Source organism: Hypanus sabinus, chromosome 25, assembly GCF_030144855.1.
Source record: "Hypanus sabinus isolate sHypSab1 chromosome 25, sHypSab1.hap1, whole genome shotgun sequence".
Taxonomy (NCBI): domain Eukaryota; kingdom Metazoa; phylum Chordata; class Chondrichthyes; order Myliobatiformes; family Dasyatidae; genus Hypanus; species Hypanus sabinus.
Window position 1 is genome coordinate 4267638 of NC_082730.1, and position 17481 is coordinate 4285118.

Below are 17481 nucleotides of genomic sequence, written 5' to 3' on the forward strand. Positions count from 1 at the left end.
AGCAGGGTGGAGAGGTGGGGTTTGGAGGGGATTTATGTGATGGTGATTTCAGGGTACTGAGGGACCATGTTGAGGTGACAGGGAGTTTTCTCCGACTGAGGAGGGATGGAGTGAATTCATCAATCCTGTGTCTCTGGGAGGGTGAGGACTGGATTCATCAGGAAATCTTTTCTCCTCTGTGTTACAGCTTCTAAACCAACAGCGGTGTCGATTGCACTGACCCTGGTAATTGTACTGTCAGTGGCGGGGACCCTCCTGATCTTTGCTCTCACTGTGATCCTCAGGGTCACACGGAGGAGAAGAGCTGATGGAAGGGAAGGAACTTCAGGGACTGAAGGCAAGTAGATCTGACACCCTGTCATTGTGTCTAGTAATTGGGGGAGGGACAGAGATGGGGTGGGGCAGGGAGTTGACAACAGGGTTGGAAGAGAGGAATAGTTTTAGTACAGACCCTGTCACCTATGCTTTCTGTCCCACAGACCAAGCGGAGACAGGCATCATTTACACAGATCTTCAGTGGATGCAGAAGAATCGCAGTGTCGAGCAGCCCCCCAAGGGAAATGACAGGGTAATGACAGACATGTTACCCCTGGAAAGGGGCCACTCACCCTCATCGGGGCAGCCTGAACATAAGGCCTGCATGTAATCTGCACAATCCCAGAACCAACCATGGGTTCCTGTCACCGGAAATTGTTCAAACTACCACTGCAGAACACAGCAGCGTACACACTGAGGCACAGCAAGATCACATTTACCACTGAGGAGTCAATTGAACTTTTACCTCAGTGAACTCCAAGCCTAGTCAGGCAGATCTAACAGCAATTGTACCCTCTGTGCACACAGTGTTAGTGGGTACACTGCCCCCACATACCCGGTCACTGGGTACACTGTCCCCCACATACCCAATCACTGGGATACACTGTCCCCAAATACCCGGTCACTGGGATACACTGTCCCCCACACACCCAGTCACTGGGATACACTGTCCCCCACACACCCAGTCACTGGGATACACTGTCCCCACATACCCGGTCACTGGGTTCACTGTCCCCACACACCCAGTCACTGGGATACACTGTCCCCACACACACCGTCACTGGGTACACTGTCCCCACATGCCCAGTCACAGGGTACTCTGTCCCCCACTGTCCCCACATACCCGGTCACTGGGATACACTGTCCCCACATACCCGGTCACTGGGTACACTGCCCCCCACATACCCAGTCACTGGGATACACTGTCCCCACATACCCGGTCACTGGGTACACTGTCCCCCACATAACCAATCACTGGTTTACACTGTCCCCACACACCCAGTCACTGGGATACACTGTCCCCACACACCCACTCACTGGGTACACTGTCCCCAAACACCCAGTCAGTGGGTACACTGTCCCCACACACCCAGTCAGTGGGTACACTGTCCCTACATACCCGGTCACTGGGTACGCTGTCCCCACACACCCAGTCACTGGGACACACTGTCCCCACACACCCAGTCACTGGGCACACTGTCCCCACATACCCGGTCACTGGGTACACTGTCCCGCACACACCCAGTCACTGGGTACACTATCCCCACATACCCGGTCACTGGGTACACTGTCCCCACACACACAGTCACTGGGACACACTGTCCCCACACACCCAGTCACTGGGCACACTGTCCCCAAACACCCAGTCAGTGGGTACACTGTCCAGCACACACCCAGTCACTGGGTACACTGTCAGGCAGATCTAACAGCAATTGTACCCTCTGTGCACACAGTGTTAGTGGGTACACTGCCCCCACATACCCGGTCACTGGGTACACTGTCCCCCACATACCCAATCACTGGGATACACTGTCCCCACATACCCGGTCACTGGGATACACTGTCCCCCACACACCCAGTCAGTGGGTACACTGTCCCCCACACACCCAGTCACTGGGATACACTGTCCCCACATACCTGGTCACTGGGTACACTGTCCCCACACACCCAGTCACAGGGTACACTGTCCCCACACACCCGGTCACTGGGTACACTGTCCCCACATGCCCAGTCACAGGGTACTCTGTCCCCCACTGTCCCCACATACCCGGTCACTGGGTACACTGTCCCCACACACCCAGTCACTGGGTACACTGTCCCCACACACCCAGTCACTGGGACACACTGTCCCCACACACCCAGTCACTGGGCACACTGTCCCCACATACCCGGTCACTGGGTACACTGTCCCCACACACCCAGTCACTGGGACACACTGTCCCCACACACCCAGTCACTGGGATACACTGTCCCCACACGCCCAGTCACTGGCTACACTGTCCCCACATACCTGGTCACTGGGTACACTGTCCCCACACACCCAGTCACAGGGTACACTGTCCCCACACACCCGGTCACTGGGTACACTGTCCCCACACACCCGGTCACTGGTACACTGTCCCCACACACCCAGTCACTGGGACACGCTGTCCCCACACACCCAGTCACTGGGCACACTGTCCCCAAACACCCAGTCAGTGGGTACACTGTCCCGCACACACCCAGTCACTGGGTACACTGTCCCCATATACCCGGTCACTGGGTACACTGTCCCCACACACCTAGTCACTGGGACACACTGTCCCCACACACCCAGTCACTGGGATACACTGTCCCCACATACCCGGTCACTGGGTACACTGTCCCCACACACCCAGTCACTGGGACACACTGTCCCCACACATCCAGTCACTGGGATACACTGTCCCCACATACCCAGTCACTGGGATACACTGTCCCCACACGCCCAGTCACTGGGTACACTGTCCCCACATACCTGGTCACTGGGTACACTGTCCCCACACACCCGGTTACTGGGTACACTGTCCCCACATGCCCACTCACAGGGTACACTGTCCCCCACACACCAAGTCACTGGGATACACTGTCCCCACATACCCGTTCACTGGTTACACTGTCCCCACAAACACAGTCACTGGGTACACTGTCCCCACACGCCCAGTCACTGGGTACGCTGTCCCCACATACCTGGTCACTGGGTACACTGTCCCCACACACCCGCTTACTGGGTACACTGTCCCCACATGCCCAGTCACAGGGTACACTGTCCCCACAAACACAGTCACTGGGTACACTGTCCCCACATACCCAGTCACTGGGATACACTGTCCTCACACACCCACTCACTGGGATACACTGTCCCCACACACCCAGTCACTGGGACATACTGTCCCCCCACACCCACTCACTGGGTTCACTGTCCCTATACATGCAGTTATGCCCAGTAGTGTGTGCATTTCTTATGATAAGTCGTGGAGTTAATATTTGTGTCGATGGGCAGTTTGTGAGTACATTGTGAATGCACTGAGAATGAGGCCATGTTGATGCTGGGTTGGTACCATTGTTTGTCAGTCGATTATTGCTGATCCGAATTTCCATCATTGTGTATTGCTTTGTATGTCCAGGTCTTTTGTGTCCATTTGTCCAGTCTCAATGTCTCCCCTCTCCAGAGTCCTTGTCTCTGCATCCAGTCTCCATGTCCTATCACTAGGTCCTGGTCTATATCTCCCTGTCTCCGTGTCTTGTTTCCCAGTCCTGGTCCATATTTCCTTGCCTCTGTGTCCTCATCCAGATCTCTCTGCCTCTGTGTCCTCATCTAGTTCTCCCTGTCTCAGGGTCCTGGTCCATATCTCCCTATGTTGATGCCCTATCTCTGGCTCCCAGTCTGTATCTCCTTGTTCCTGTGTCCTCTCTCCAGGTCCTGCCGCTGTGTTCTGGTCTGTATATCCCTTACTGGGTCCTGGGCTCTGTTTCCCTGTCTGTGTTTCCCAGTCTCCAAGACTTTCTGATGCAGTGTGTCCTATCTCTGTTTCCCTTACATCACCCAGAGCTGACAGGTTCTGTTTCTTTTGTAGTGTGCTGCTCCGGAGGTCGTTGCCGAGACTACCCCCACTGAGTACGCTGCGGTGATGTACCGTGCCAGTCCCTCCCGTGGATGGCCTGAGGACAGAGCCCCTGAACAGTATCCTGTAGTCTAGGATGGATCGTCCCTCCCTTGGCACTGGAACAAGGAGGGACAGACTCTCAGGGGGATCTGCATGTGGACTGGTGGCTTGAAGATGCAGGTTTCCTCTCTGTCCCACTGTCGTGGTGGGGGGTGAGGACTATGGGACACAAGCATTGCTGCTCTTTCCTGCTGTACTTAGAAAGTGTTGAATGTTAGTTCAATAATAGTCACCAGTTTTGGCTGGTGGAAGAGATTTTGTCAGAACGTCCCCTGTAGATTATCACCTTGTTTAATCCTACTCAAACAGTAGTTAATAATTAAATGAATAATGTGAGCCTGTGCCCAGTTTCCAAATGCTCACCACTCTCCCATCTTGAGTGATCAATTCTCGAACACAGGTTCACACTGATGGTGCAGAATTATCAGTGGGGAAAGATGGGGATCCAGGAGACTCTGTCAACCTTCTGCCAGAAGTCAGGAAGGGAAAAAAGAGGGCGGAGGGGAGAAGATTTCAGAGTGACATTGGATTTATGAGGAATGGCTATGAGGTGGGACTCAGTGGAGAACAGGGATTTAAGAGAGGGAGAAAAATGGAAAGGTTTAAGGGAGCAACAACACACACGAAGTGCTGGAAGAACTCAGCACGTCAGACAGCGTCTCTACCGGGGAATAATAGTTGACGATTCGGCTGACTGCTGCCCCAACTGCTAAGCTCCTCCAGCATGAAGTGTGTGTTGCCCAAGATTCCCAGTATATGGTTGTGTCTCGGGTTTAAGGGAGAGTGAGTTTTTGGAAAGTGAGGAGAACGAGAGACAGGGATTTAATATAAGCGATGCAAGGATACAGCATAGATGGGGCGATGGCCATGTTGTACAGGATCTAGCCATGTGATCTCATACACACCACATGACCATTCGAGTTCTCTACACCTCTCTAGGATGTGGAAGGCAAGTCCAGAAGTTTAACCTCCTGGGATCCAAGGCAAGTTGGTACATTGAGTACAAAGTGAGCTTGGTAATAGGAGGCAGAGAGTGATAGTGGACTGTTGCTTTTGTGATTGGAAGCCTATGGCCACTTTCATCCCACAGGGGTCATTACTGGACCCTATGTGTGCATGTTGGATGCGGTGTTTCATTGATTTTATTGTGTTTCTTGGATTTACTGAGTATGCCCTCAAGGGAATTAATCTCATGTTTCTATATGGTGACATATATGTACTTTAATAATAAATTTATTTTGAATTTTGAATGTACATTGTGATTTTCCATATGGATGTAGGAAAGATCCGAAGACACTGATGGAGATCTACATTATTGCAGGCAGAATAGAGAAGGAGGTTTGTACATTTTTCCTCAAGGCCTAGGTGTTCAAAGCCAGCCAAGGTATAAAGGTGGGGAATAGGAGGTTCAAGGGGACATTTACCATATAACCATCTAACAATCACAGCATGGAAACAGGCCATCTCGGCCCTCCTAGTCCGTGCCAAACTCTTAATCTCACCTAGTCCCACCTACCTGCACTCAGCCCATAACCCTCCACTCCTTTCCTGTCCATATCCTATCCAATTTTACCTGAAATGACACAACTGAACTGGCCTCTACTACTTCTACAGGAAGCTCATTCCACACAGCTATCACTCTCTGAGTAAAGAAATACCCCCTCGTGTTTCCCTTAAACTTCTGCCCCCAACTCTCAAATCATGTCCTCTCATTTGAATCTCCCCTACTCTCAATGGAAACAGGAGGTAAAAAATCTGCAACACTCTACCTGAGGGTATGGAGGTGGCAGAAATGCTCACAATATTTAAGAAGTGTCTGGACAAGCAACTGTGTTACCAAGCAATGGAAAACTATAGACCAGCTGCAGTCAAGTGTAATCTGGTACTCAGAGATTGTCACAGATAATAAGGGTGTTTTTCTTTGTTGTGTGTCTCGATGACTCCATCGTATTCAACTCCTTTCACAAACACCTCGCAGTTCAAAGTACATTTATTATCAAAGTATGTATACGTGACACAACCTTGAGATTCATCTGCTTACAGACAGCCACAAAACAAGAAACACAAAAGAACCCATAAAGTTAAAAAGACCAACAAATGTGCAGAGAGAGAAAAAAACACTACTTGTAGAAACAATAAGAGATGCAACAGCATTTAGAACGAAAGTGAGTCCACATACACAAAGTCTGGAGCACCTGGAACAGGCTGCAGCTTCAGCATTATCGCAGTGAAGAACGGAGCAAATGTCACAGTGCAGTGAGCAGAACCGGCCTGTCCCTCACCTCCAGTCCCAACACCCTTTCCTCTTCAATCCACCTGGCCCAGCATTTAAATCATCCAAACATCAGATCGTTCCTCATTCTCAGACAGGGGCCTTGTTGCATCGATACGCTCTGTGCATGGATCCCGGTGCCACATTCTGGCCCGGACCTGACCTTTCCCAAATGACCCAGTTAGATCGATCAGGCCTCGCTCTCGGTTTAGGTGGACAGTCTCCAAAGCTCCTCCACTCCCACTTTTCTCCACTTCACGTGCCCTTGCTCCATCTTAACCATATCTCAACCTCATTCCCACCTCCTTTCCTCAAACTTCCCTCGACCTCGCTCTGACCTTGCATTGCAGCTGCACGCCTCAACCCTCGAGTCAGCCGCACCTTCTTTGTTTATGGTAATCGTTTACCTAACAAATAAGACAGACAGCAGGAGTGCCCATGTCACACCACAGCCTTATGGCTGGGGAACCCTCCCCATTCCATACTCCACCACCCATTGTTGATGCTTCAATACATGGATGCCACCCACACAGGAAACAGGTTGTTGGTCTGAGCATGGTATCAGCCTCGGAAACACAGAAGAGGTATATCTGACAATCAATCCGGGAGCTCCTTCTCCTCCAGACATCCCCCCCATCCCCAAGATTACAATTGAAACACACATCCCCGTCCCCACTCCTCCCCCCAGGATAAATCAGAAACTGTGGTAGATAAAGAGAGTGAATACTTCTTGAAACTATCGTATCTCATCACATCAGGCCTGAGGGACATACAGATTCACAAAGTGCGATGGCACACTGTGCGGGCACACAGCAAGGTGAAACAAGTGACCTGGTACAAGTGGAAGGTCAGAGGCTTTTTCCCAGGGCTGAAATAGCCAGCACGAGAGGTCACAGTTTAAAGGAGCTTGGAAGTAGTTACAAAGGGGATGTCAGGGATAAGTTTTTTACACAGAGAGAGGTGAGTGTGTGGAATAGGCTGCCAGTGACAGTGGTGGAGGCAAATACGAAAGGATTTTTTAAGAGACTCCTGCAGAGGTACATGGAGCTTAGTAAAATGGAGGGCTATGGGTAACCCTGGGTAATTTCTAAAGTAAGTACATGTTTGGCACAGCATTGTGGGCCATGTGGCCTGTATAGTGCTGCAGGTTTTCTCTGCTTCTATGTACAATTTCCTGGAGTTTTAAACTCCCTGGCAGGAAAGAGGGGGCCAACAGGATGGAAGCTACATGGCCAGTGGAGCTGAGGTGTCTCGTGTAGACCCTCCAGAGGATGCACCTAGCGTATCCTCTGCACCCACCACCTCTGCAGCGGGATGGAGAGGAGGTAGCGGTACCATCTTGGTCCTTGCATGTGTGGTACTGTGCATGGGCTGTGGTCCGGTAGACGTGGAGGGCCGTCCCTCGGATTCCTCCTCCCACAACGGTTGCATGAACAGCTGGCATCAGAGAGAGGAGAGGTAGTGGAGATCGAGCAGGACTGGGGTGATCCCAGCCTCATCTGCTCCAGAAAGTGCAGGTGTGGGGAAAAGAAACTGACCGAGATTGAAGGGCAGGACACTGGGAAGGATGACTCACTGCACGATGATCTCAAGGATCCACAACAAGAAAAATCCTGTTAATAGACCAGAGACACTTCTCTCTGTCTTCTGGGAGACCAGACATCTGTGAGGCTGTGACAGCACCCAAAGGGATATGCTTGACATGTCCCTGTGTACAGATTTCACCAGCAACGTCAAGTGAAAACAGCATCAGAGGGGAAGAGGTGATCCATTGGCAGAAACAACCACAGCACAATGCAGTAACAGAAACACTGGGGTTGGCGAGATAAACTGAGGTGGAACGGGGAGAAGGGACTCACTTTGGCCTGATGGTGTTGAACTTCAGGAGAGTTGTTGGAGCCGCACTCACCCAGGTAAGCGGACACTGCTCCAGATGAACCTTGTGGAGTGCTGAAAGCCTTGGGGTGTGAGGAGGTGAGTCACTCCCCACAGGATTGCCAGCCTCTCACCTGCTCCTGTAGACTCGGTGTTGATGTCCAGTTGAGTCTCTGGTCAGTGGTGATTACCGGATTTTGATGGTGGGGACTGGACAATGGGAATATGAGAATGAGGGTGTCAGACTCTCTTGTTGTCACAGCCTGGTACTTGTGTGGTGTGAATATCAGATCGGAAAGGTCATGGTGTCAGGACCAGAAGCGAGGGACAGGACGGTTCTACTTACTGTTCCATGATGTTTACTCGTCTTTGCACTGAATTGAGGCTGTCTCATGCTCTCGCTGCAGTAAATACTGGCTTTGTCGCCAACTTCTCTCTGAATGTCATTTGCTTACTTTCATTGTTTGCACCTTTTTCTCTGCACATTGGGTGTTTGATTTCTCTTTGAGTGGTTTCTTTTGGGTTTCTTTGTGTTGCGGCTGCTTGCAAGGCGAGGAATCTGAAGTTCGTATTGTGGGTACACACCTTGAGAATTAATGTCCATTGAAGTTCTCAGCCCCTTTCTGAAAGTTGTCTGGATCTTGATGGAGTGGGCTACTTCACCTGCTGGGGTGGGAATGGAACTGAAGATCGTGCAATCAGGAGTGAGTGTTCCCATTTCTGTCCTCAGGATCAAAGGAAAGTCACCGATGAAGGTGGGTGGGCCCAGGACGCTGCCCTGAGAAACTCCTGCACTGATTACCTGGGGCTGGGGTGGGGGGGGGGGGGTTGTACAGAAACACATGAGTCCACAGTAGCAATCAACCACTGAGCCCATTCTGTGTGATCATATCTGATCCTCTGTCCGTGATCACACTTCCTACTGTCCTCGACGGACACTGCATCAAGAAACCAGACTCCTCAAGTTTATTCAACAGCTCATCCACAAGTCTCTGAGAATTCCACAGCTCTGAGCGAAGAAATCACTCTACCTCAGTCTGACCTATCTTCCCTCTCTCCTGAGACTGGTACCACTTGTTCTAGACTTGTCAGTCAGGACCCTGTGTCCATCACAGACTGGAACAGTTCAATGGATTCCACCCCCCCGACCCCCATTCCTCCAATGAACACAGGCCCTGTTAACCCAGACTTTTCTCATATAACAGGCCAAACACCTCTGGAACCGGGCAGGTGAATCTTTATGACAATTCTATCTGTTCTCAGGTAACGAGACCTTGGTAGGGCCAAAAGACCAGTGTCATTACAGAGAGACACCATTGCTCTGTACATATGATGAGGCCAACATACCATTTGCCCCTCAGCTGCTTGTTGTGCCAGGACCAGCTCCCTTTGGACATCACCGTTTCCCATCCTTCAGCATTTCCATAGTATTTTGCCTTGCTGTTCCCTTGCTAAAGTGGAGAACTTCACATTTACCCACATTATAGCACATATTTGCCCAATCAACGAGTCAAAAAGAATCTTGAGATTTCTTTGCATCCCTTCCTCAGCTCACAATCCCATCCAGTTTCATGTGTCAGCAACGTTTGGGAGATTACATTCAGGGAATCCTCCCTCATCCATTTCATTTTTGTACATTGTGAAAAGAACCGGAGAGTACAAGCACAGTCACACTGACCCTCCAAGTTCATGCAGTCCATCAAGTCCCCATCCATTTGGGTCCCATTTACCATCACTTGGTCCATGTCCCTCAATGTTGTTGGAATATCTACATCCCCCTCCTACTCCAGCAGTGTGCTCCAGAATCCAAACATCTTCTGAGCGAAAATACTTTCTCCTCAGATCCACTGTGAACCTCCTTCTCTTACTTTCAATTAAACTATTGAGTTTCAGATATCTCCAGCCAACATAGCTCTCTGGGTCATTGAGGCATGCAAACCAGAAGCTCAGAGACCTGGGCCTTCACCTTGCCTTGTGCAGCTGGATCCTGGACTTCCTGTCAGAATGCCGGCAAGTGGTAAGAGTGGGCTCCCTCATTTTGCTCCTCTGACCCTCAACACAGGACCCCCCGAGGGCTCTGTCATAACCCCCACTCCTTTACTCTCTGTACACCCATGACTGTGTCACCACCCACAACTCAAATCTGCTAATTAAATTTGCAGATGATACTACACTGATTGGCCCAATCTCAAATAATAATGAGAAGCCCTCACTCTGACACAGTGGTGCTAAGAAAACAACCTCTCCTTCAATGTCACAAAAGCGAAGGAGCTGGTTGTGGACCACAGGAGGAACAGAGATAAGCTCACCCCTGACATCAATAGATCTGGGGTTGATAAGGTGAGCAGCTTTAAGTTCCTCGGTATACATATCACTGAAGATCTCACTTGGTCTGTACACACCGTTGTGTAGTGAGAAAAGCACAACAGTGCCTCTTCCATCTCAGATGGTTGAAGGAGGTTGGCATGAGCTCCCAAATCCTAAGGACTTTCTACAGGGGCACAATTGAGAGCATCCTGACTAGCTACATCAATCTGTACTGCTGTATTGTACTTCTCTCAACCGCAGGACTTTACAGAAAGTGGCATGGACAGGCTGGCACATCTGTGGAAGTGAACTTCCCACTATCCAGGACATTTACAGTGCCAGGTGTGTAAAGGGGGCCCGAACCAATCGGCTCCAAGACAGCTTCTTCCACCATGACATCAGACTGATTAATTCATGACAACACAATTGTAATTCTAAGCTAAATTGACTGTTCTGTTGTACATCTTACTGTACGTACTATTTAGTACAAATTACTATAATTTGCACTTTGAACATTCAGATCAAGACATAAAGTGAAGGTTTTTACTCATCAGGTGCGTGAAGGATGTGAAAAACAAAGTCAATTCAATTCAATTCATGAGGATCCCCACAATCTCCAGTAAACTCTTGGAGGATGACAGCTGATACAGCCACTTGGGATTTATTGTCTGCCATTTCCACAACAGTTTTAACCTGTACCACTGTCCTGTAGTTTTCTTTTTCTTTAGACCCTTGTTTCCCCAGTATACCTGGAAGTTAATTATAACCTCTCGGTGAAGGCCGAACCCAAGATTTAGTTGACCTGCTGTGCATTGTTTTATTTCCCACTCACAAATCTTTTCACTTGATCAACAGAAGTATTCTGAACTTTTCCATTTCCTGTCACCTGTTGGCACAGTGCTTCATTAACACCTTAACCTGTGACAACTAGCTTATCGCATCTCAACAGCAGCCCTCATCCTGCACAGGAGCTCAGGGTGTCAACTGGTGGCAGGAAATGAGAGAGACTCAGAACATGTCTGGTCAACAAGTGTTGAGATGTGTGAAGCAGAGAATGTAGCTGGACTCAGGGTGGGGGGAGAGAGAGAGAGAGAGAGAGAGAGAGAGAGAGAGAGAGAGAGAGAGAGACATACACAACTAGGACCAAACACAAAAGCTGAGACAGATAGATCAGCAGGGAGAGACTGAATGTGCTGAAAGACCAGAAGACAACATGAATGAAGGGAAATAACAGGAACACAGAGAGAAAGGGTAAGAATGCTGATAGATAGAGAGACTGGACAGGGACCAAGAATGGAGAATGTAGAACTGTACAGCACAGAAACAGGCCCTTCGGCCCACAGTGACCATGTCAATCAAAATTATTACCACCTGCCTATATCTGGTGCCTGTCCCTCCATTCCCTGCATGATACCATGCCCGTCTAAACATTGTGATCAAATTTGCTTCCACCACTTCATCTGCTACTCACTGTGCAGAAGAACTTGCCTCAGATCTCCTTAAAGACAGGTGACCCCAGTCATTATCAATACTCTTCAGAGATAATCTGCCTGATGTCAGTGGTCAAATAACAAGAACTTATGATATGCAACAGCTGCTCATATGACCATCTACCACCTGCTCCCATGGCTTCAAGTGACCCTGATCAAGGGGCTAAGAAGGTGCTACACCTTGCCCAAGGGTGACCTGCCAGTTAGTGGAGAGAAGGAGCTCCCTACTTTTTTTTGGTAGAGTGGTATCTCCATCTTGCCATGAGAAATTCTGCCTCGGCTGGAAATCCAAATTAACACACACAGAATGCTGGAGGAACTCAACAGGTCAGTTATGCATCTATGTAAATGAACAAGCAGTAGATATTTTGAGTTGAGACCCTTCTTCGGGACTGGAAAGGAAGGAGGAAGACACCAGAGTTAAAAGGTGGGGAATGGGAGAAGGTGATAGATGAAGCTAGGTGGGTAGGAAAGGTAAAGGGCTGGAGAGGAAGGAATCTTGATAGGACGGGAGAGTGGACTATAGGAGAAAGGAAAGGAAAAAGGGACCCAGTGGGAGGTGTTAGGTAGGTGAGAAGAGGTAAGGGACCAGAGTGGGGAAATAGAAGAAGAGGCAAGGAGGAAGAATTTTTTTTTACCAGATAGAGAAACTGATATTCATGTCATCAGGTTGGAGGCCATCCAGACAGAATACAAGGTGTTGGTCCTCGACCCTGAGTGTGGCCTCATCATGGCACAAGAGGAGGTCATGGACCAACATGTCAGAACGGGATTGGGAATTGAGCTACCAGGAAGTTCAGCTTTTGGCAGATGGAGCGGAGGTGCTGAACAAGGCTCACCAGTGTAGAGGAGACCACAACGGGAGTATTGGACACAATAGACGACCCCAGCAGATTCACAGGTGAAGGTCTGTCTGGGGGCCTGAATGGAGGTGAGGGAGGAGGTGAATGGGCAGGTGTAGCACTTTGGCAGCACATAGGGATCCTCTTCTGCCTCCTCTCCAAAGCCTCCACATCCTTCCTGTAATGTAGAGCCCAGAACTGTACACAGTACTCCAGATGTAAGCCAAGGAAAAGTCTACACAACTGAACATTCATACCCAGCACTCTGACTGCTGAAGACAAACAGACAGAATGTCTTCTTTACCCCCCCCCCCCCACCCCATCCACCTGGGTTGGCACTTTCTGGGAGCTGTGGACCTGCAGTGCATGAATACCCTGTATTCCAGTGCTCAGGACGATTGTGCCATTTATTGAATACTTTCCCCTTACATTTGACCCCATAAAGTGCAAAAACTGACACTTGTCTGGATTAAACCATCTGCCATTTCTCAGCCCATATTTCTAACTGGTCTATATCCTGCTGAATCCATTAACAACTTTCCTCACCTTCCATAATTCCATCAACTTGCAAGCCTACAATTCAGCCCAACGACATTATGTATAAATCATTTATACATATCGCAAGCAACACAGATCCCATAAGTGATCCTTGCAGAACGCCACTGGTCACAGGCCTCCAGTCAGGTGAACGCAGCTGAGCTCCCCATCTTATATCACCAAGCCAATTTTGAAACAGCAAGTTTGAGCAAAGAAGAGGAAAGAGATCAGTACAACCTGTTCCAGGGTGTGGAATAGCAGATGGACAGTGAATGATGAAGTCGGGTTGAGAGCATTGCACCCTATACTCTGGCACACATCGCTCTGCTCTAGATCCAGAGTCAATCACTAAAATCTGATGCTTTGCAATTTTGGGCTTAGTATATCTTCTCTCAATTGGTACAGTCTTACTTATTGACACCTGACCGCCAAAGCACAATCACCCTCCACCTGCCCAATTACCCCATCTGACTTGGTCTCACCCTGACACCGACGTTTCCTTTTTCATAGAAACATAGAAAACCTGCAGCACAATACAGGCCCTTTGGCCCACAATGCAGTGCCGAACACGTCCTTACTTTAGAAATTACCTCGGTTTACCCATAGCCCTCCATTTACCTGTCCAGGAGTCTCTTAAAAGACCCTATCTTTTCCGCCTCCACCACCGTCCTCGGCAGCCCATTCCACACACTCATCACACTCTGTGTAAAAACCTTACCCCTGACATCTCCTCTGTACATACTTCCAAGCAGCTTAAAACTATGCCCTCTCATGTTAGCTATTTCAGCCCTGGGAGAAAGCATCTGACTATCCACACGATCAATGCCTCTCGTCATCTTATACACCTCTATCAGGTCACCTCTCATCCTCCTTCGCTCCAAGGAGAAAAGGCCGAATTCATTCACCCTATTCTCATAAGGAATGCACCCCAATCCAGGCAACATCCAAGCTAGATAGATATCTGATGGATAGGGGAATTAAGGGATATGGGGACAAGGCAGGGACTGGGTATTGATAGTGAATGATCAGCCATGATCTCAGAATGGTGGTGCAGACTCGAGGGGCCGAATGGTCTACTTCTGCACCTATTGTCTATTGTCTATTGTCATAAATGCTTGAAGAATTCAGGGTAGTCAGCATTTGGTGCATAAATATTAACCAAAGCTACTTTTTAGTTATAAAGTAAATATGGGTCTGAGATTGTCTCATAATGAACAAATGAGATCGAGGAGTTTATGTAAAAATGGATATGCCTTTTGCTTTGGTTGAAGAGTTAGAATGATACTGAGCGCTTTCCAAAACCTAAAAAAACTGCTGATTATCATCCTTCCTCACGTGAGTCTCCTGCACAAAAAGTAATCTGAGAATTCAATCTATGAAAAACTTTCAAAAATCTTCTTCTGTTCAATTGGGTAATGCAAACCATTCATGTTCCATGAAACAAAGTTAATAATAAACCATATAGTGTGTAAAGGGTTAACCATATTGCTTTGGAAACTCATGAATCAGGAAGAGGGAAAAAAGTTTGAAGAGGAACCAGAAGTTATGACAATACAGACATTTTTGTAGTTTCAGATCAGCCCAAATGAAAAATACTGAACTAAAAATAGATCCCCTCCCCCCCACTCCCACAAAGACCCGAAACCTGCCAATAGAAAGCCAGGGAACTATCTAAGAAGCTCCCTACCCCCAGCTCTCTTGACAGCAAGTCTCCAAAGTTTCTAAAAAATAAAATAACCACCCAGAGTCAAAACATTGCGAAAGGAATGCCAAACAGAAGTTAAGAAAAAAACAACCATTTGAAGACCATTTTAAAAGAGGTCTTAAAAAATGAAGCAGAATACAATCTTAATAATATTTCAAGAAAAAACAAGTAATCACCAAGCCAGAGTCTTAATAACTTTCTAAACTGAACAATTAAAAATAAAGTAAAATAATAAAAGAAAGGAACTTTAACATAGAAACATAATAAATCTCCGTACGCCAAAGCGAAGTACCAGAGGAATCGGCCCAAGGACAAAGTTCTACGAACTTAAAATGTCCAAATCTATAGGCTGGTTATTAACTAATAAACCAGAAGTATACAAACATAAAGGAACGGTAAATTTATTAAACATCTGAGCTCAAACAATGCTCCTCGAGAAATTGTTGTGTGTCATCTACGGATTTAAACCACTTAGACAGTTTATCAGGCAGAAAAAGCCTTAAACGAGTGGGGTATAGCACAGCCAGTCAGAATTTCCTTTGATATAATCCTGACATCACCAATTTAAATCTCAATCTTTCTTGCATTACCTCAGGACAATAATCTTTAACCTGATGAAACTTAAAATTTTGATGTTCAATAATTCCTTTCCGACGAGCAATTTGAAATAAGTGCTGCTTAGTACTCACATGATGGAATCGAGGAATCACAGGGCATGGTTTTAACTCTTTCAATGGTTTTGGTCTTAAGCCCGATGATTACGGTCGATTATCGGAGAAGAAGAAAAGAACTCCGAGCCAAAGGCCTCCATTATGAAAAGAGAAAAAAATTTAGTAAGATCCCAACTCTCTACATCTTCACTGAGTCCTATTATTCACAAATTCTGTCTGTGACTACGACTCTCCAAATCAATAATCTTGACTTTATACTGCTCCAATGTATGACAGACAGGTTATTGATCCCCAGGGAAATTCGGTTTTGTTACTGTTGCACCAACCAAGGATAGTGTATAAATATAGCAATATAAAACCATAAATATTTAAATAATAATAAGTTAATGATGCCAAGTGGAAAGGAGTCCAAGACCAGCCTATTGGCTCAGGGTGTCTGACACTCTGAGGGAGGAGTTGTAAAGTTTGATGGCCACAGGCAGGAATGACTTCCTATGACGCTCAGTGTTACATCTCGGTGGAATGTGTCTCTGGCTGAATGTACTCCTGTGCCTAACCAGTACATTATGGAGTGGATGGAAGACATTGTCCAAGATGGTATGCAACTTGGACAACATCCTCTTTTCAGACACCACCGTCAGAGAGTCCAGTTCCACCCCCACAACATCAATGGCCTTATGAATGAGTTTGTTGATTCTGTTGGTGTCTGCTACCCTCAGCCTGCTGCCCCAGCACACAACAGCAAACATGATAGCACTGGCCACCACAGCCTTGTAGAACATCCTCAGCATCGTCCTGCAGATGTTAAAGGACCTCAGTCTCCTTAGGAAATAGAGACAGCTCTGACCCTTCTTGTAGACAGACTCAGTGTTCTTTGACCAGTCCAGTTTATTGTCAATTCGTATCCCCAGGTATTTGTAATCCTCCACCATGTCCACAGTGACCCTTTGGATGGAAACAGGGGTCACTGGTGCCTTAGCCCTCCTCAGGTCCACCACCAGCTCCTTAGTCTTTTTCACACTAAGCTGCAGATGATTCTGCTCACACCATGTGACAAAGTTTCCCACCGTAGCCCTGTACTCAGCCTCATCTCCCTTGCTGGTGCATCCAACTATGGCAGAGTCATCAGAAAACTTCTGAAGATGGCAAGACTCCGTGTTGTAGTTGAAGTCCGAGGTGTAGATGGTGAAGAGAAAGGGAGACAGAACAGTCAGTCCCCTGTGGAGCCCCAGTGCTGCTGACCACTCTGTCTGACACACAGTGTTGCAAGCCCACATACTGTGGTCTGCCAGTCAGGTAATCAATAATCCATGACACCAGGGAAGCATCCTCCTGCATCACTGTCAGCTTCTCCCCCAGCAGAGCAGGGTGGATGGTGTTGAACGCTCTGGAGAAGTCAAAAAACATGACCCTCACAGTGCTCGCCAATTTGTCCAGGTGGGCGTAGACACATTTCAGCAGGTAGAGTAGCCAAGGTTAGGTTCTTTTCCAAAGAAGTCAATCTGGAATCTCTCTGTTTCCCAGCTTCACTAAGCTCTGAAGTTTGCTGTTGCTGTTTCTCATTCTCCTTTTTCTTGAGTGCTGCCCGCTTCGCTGCCGCTGCTACTGTGCGGTCCGGAATCTCCGGAGGAGAAGGCCTCCGAGACCTCGGCTTTGCTCGTTTCGGCGGCCGGGACGAGGTCGAAGACGCTCGGCAGAGGAGGGCGCTCGGGAGGCTGTATCGGAGGGGCTGGTCGGAGGCTCGAAGTTTTCGGACGGACTCAGAGTCTGCTGTGGTCATT

The 17481-nt window shown here is 48.2% G+C and overlaps 1 protein-coding gene across 1 annotated transcript in view; it reads left to right on the forward strand.

The window, feature by feature from the left end:
- Positions 1 to 7893, forward strand: part of LOC132380871 (uncharacterized) — an 85407-nt gene extending 77514 nt beyond the window's left edge. The window contains exons 11-14 of the mRNA XM_059949789.1: positions 188 to 337; positions 480 to 568; positions 3912 to 4018; positions 7659 to 7893. Of these exons, the coding sequence (XP_059805772.1) occupies positions 188 to 337; positions 480 to 568; positions 3912 to 4018; positions 7659 to 7893 (581 nt within the window). The remainder of the gene's footprint in view (positions 1 to 187; positions 338 to 479; positions 569 to 3911; positions 4019 to 7658) is intronic.
- The last annotated feature ends 9588 nt before the right edge of the window (positions 7894 to 17481 follow it).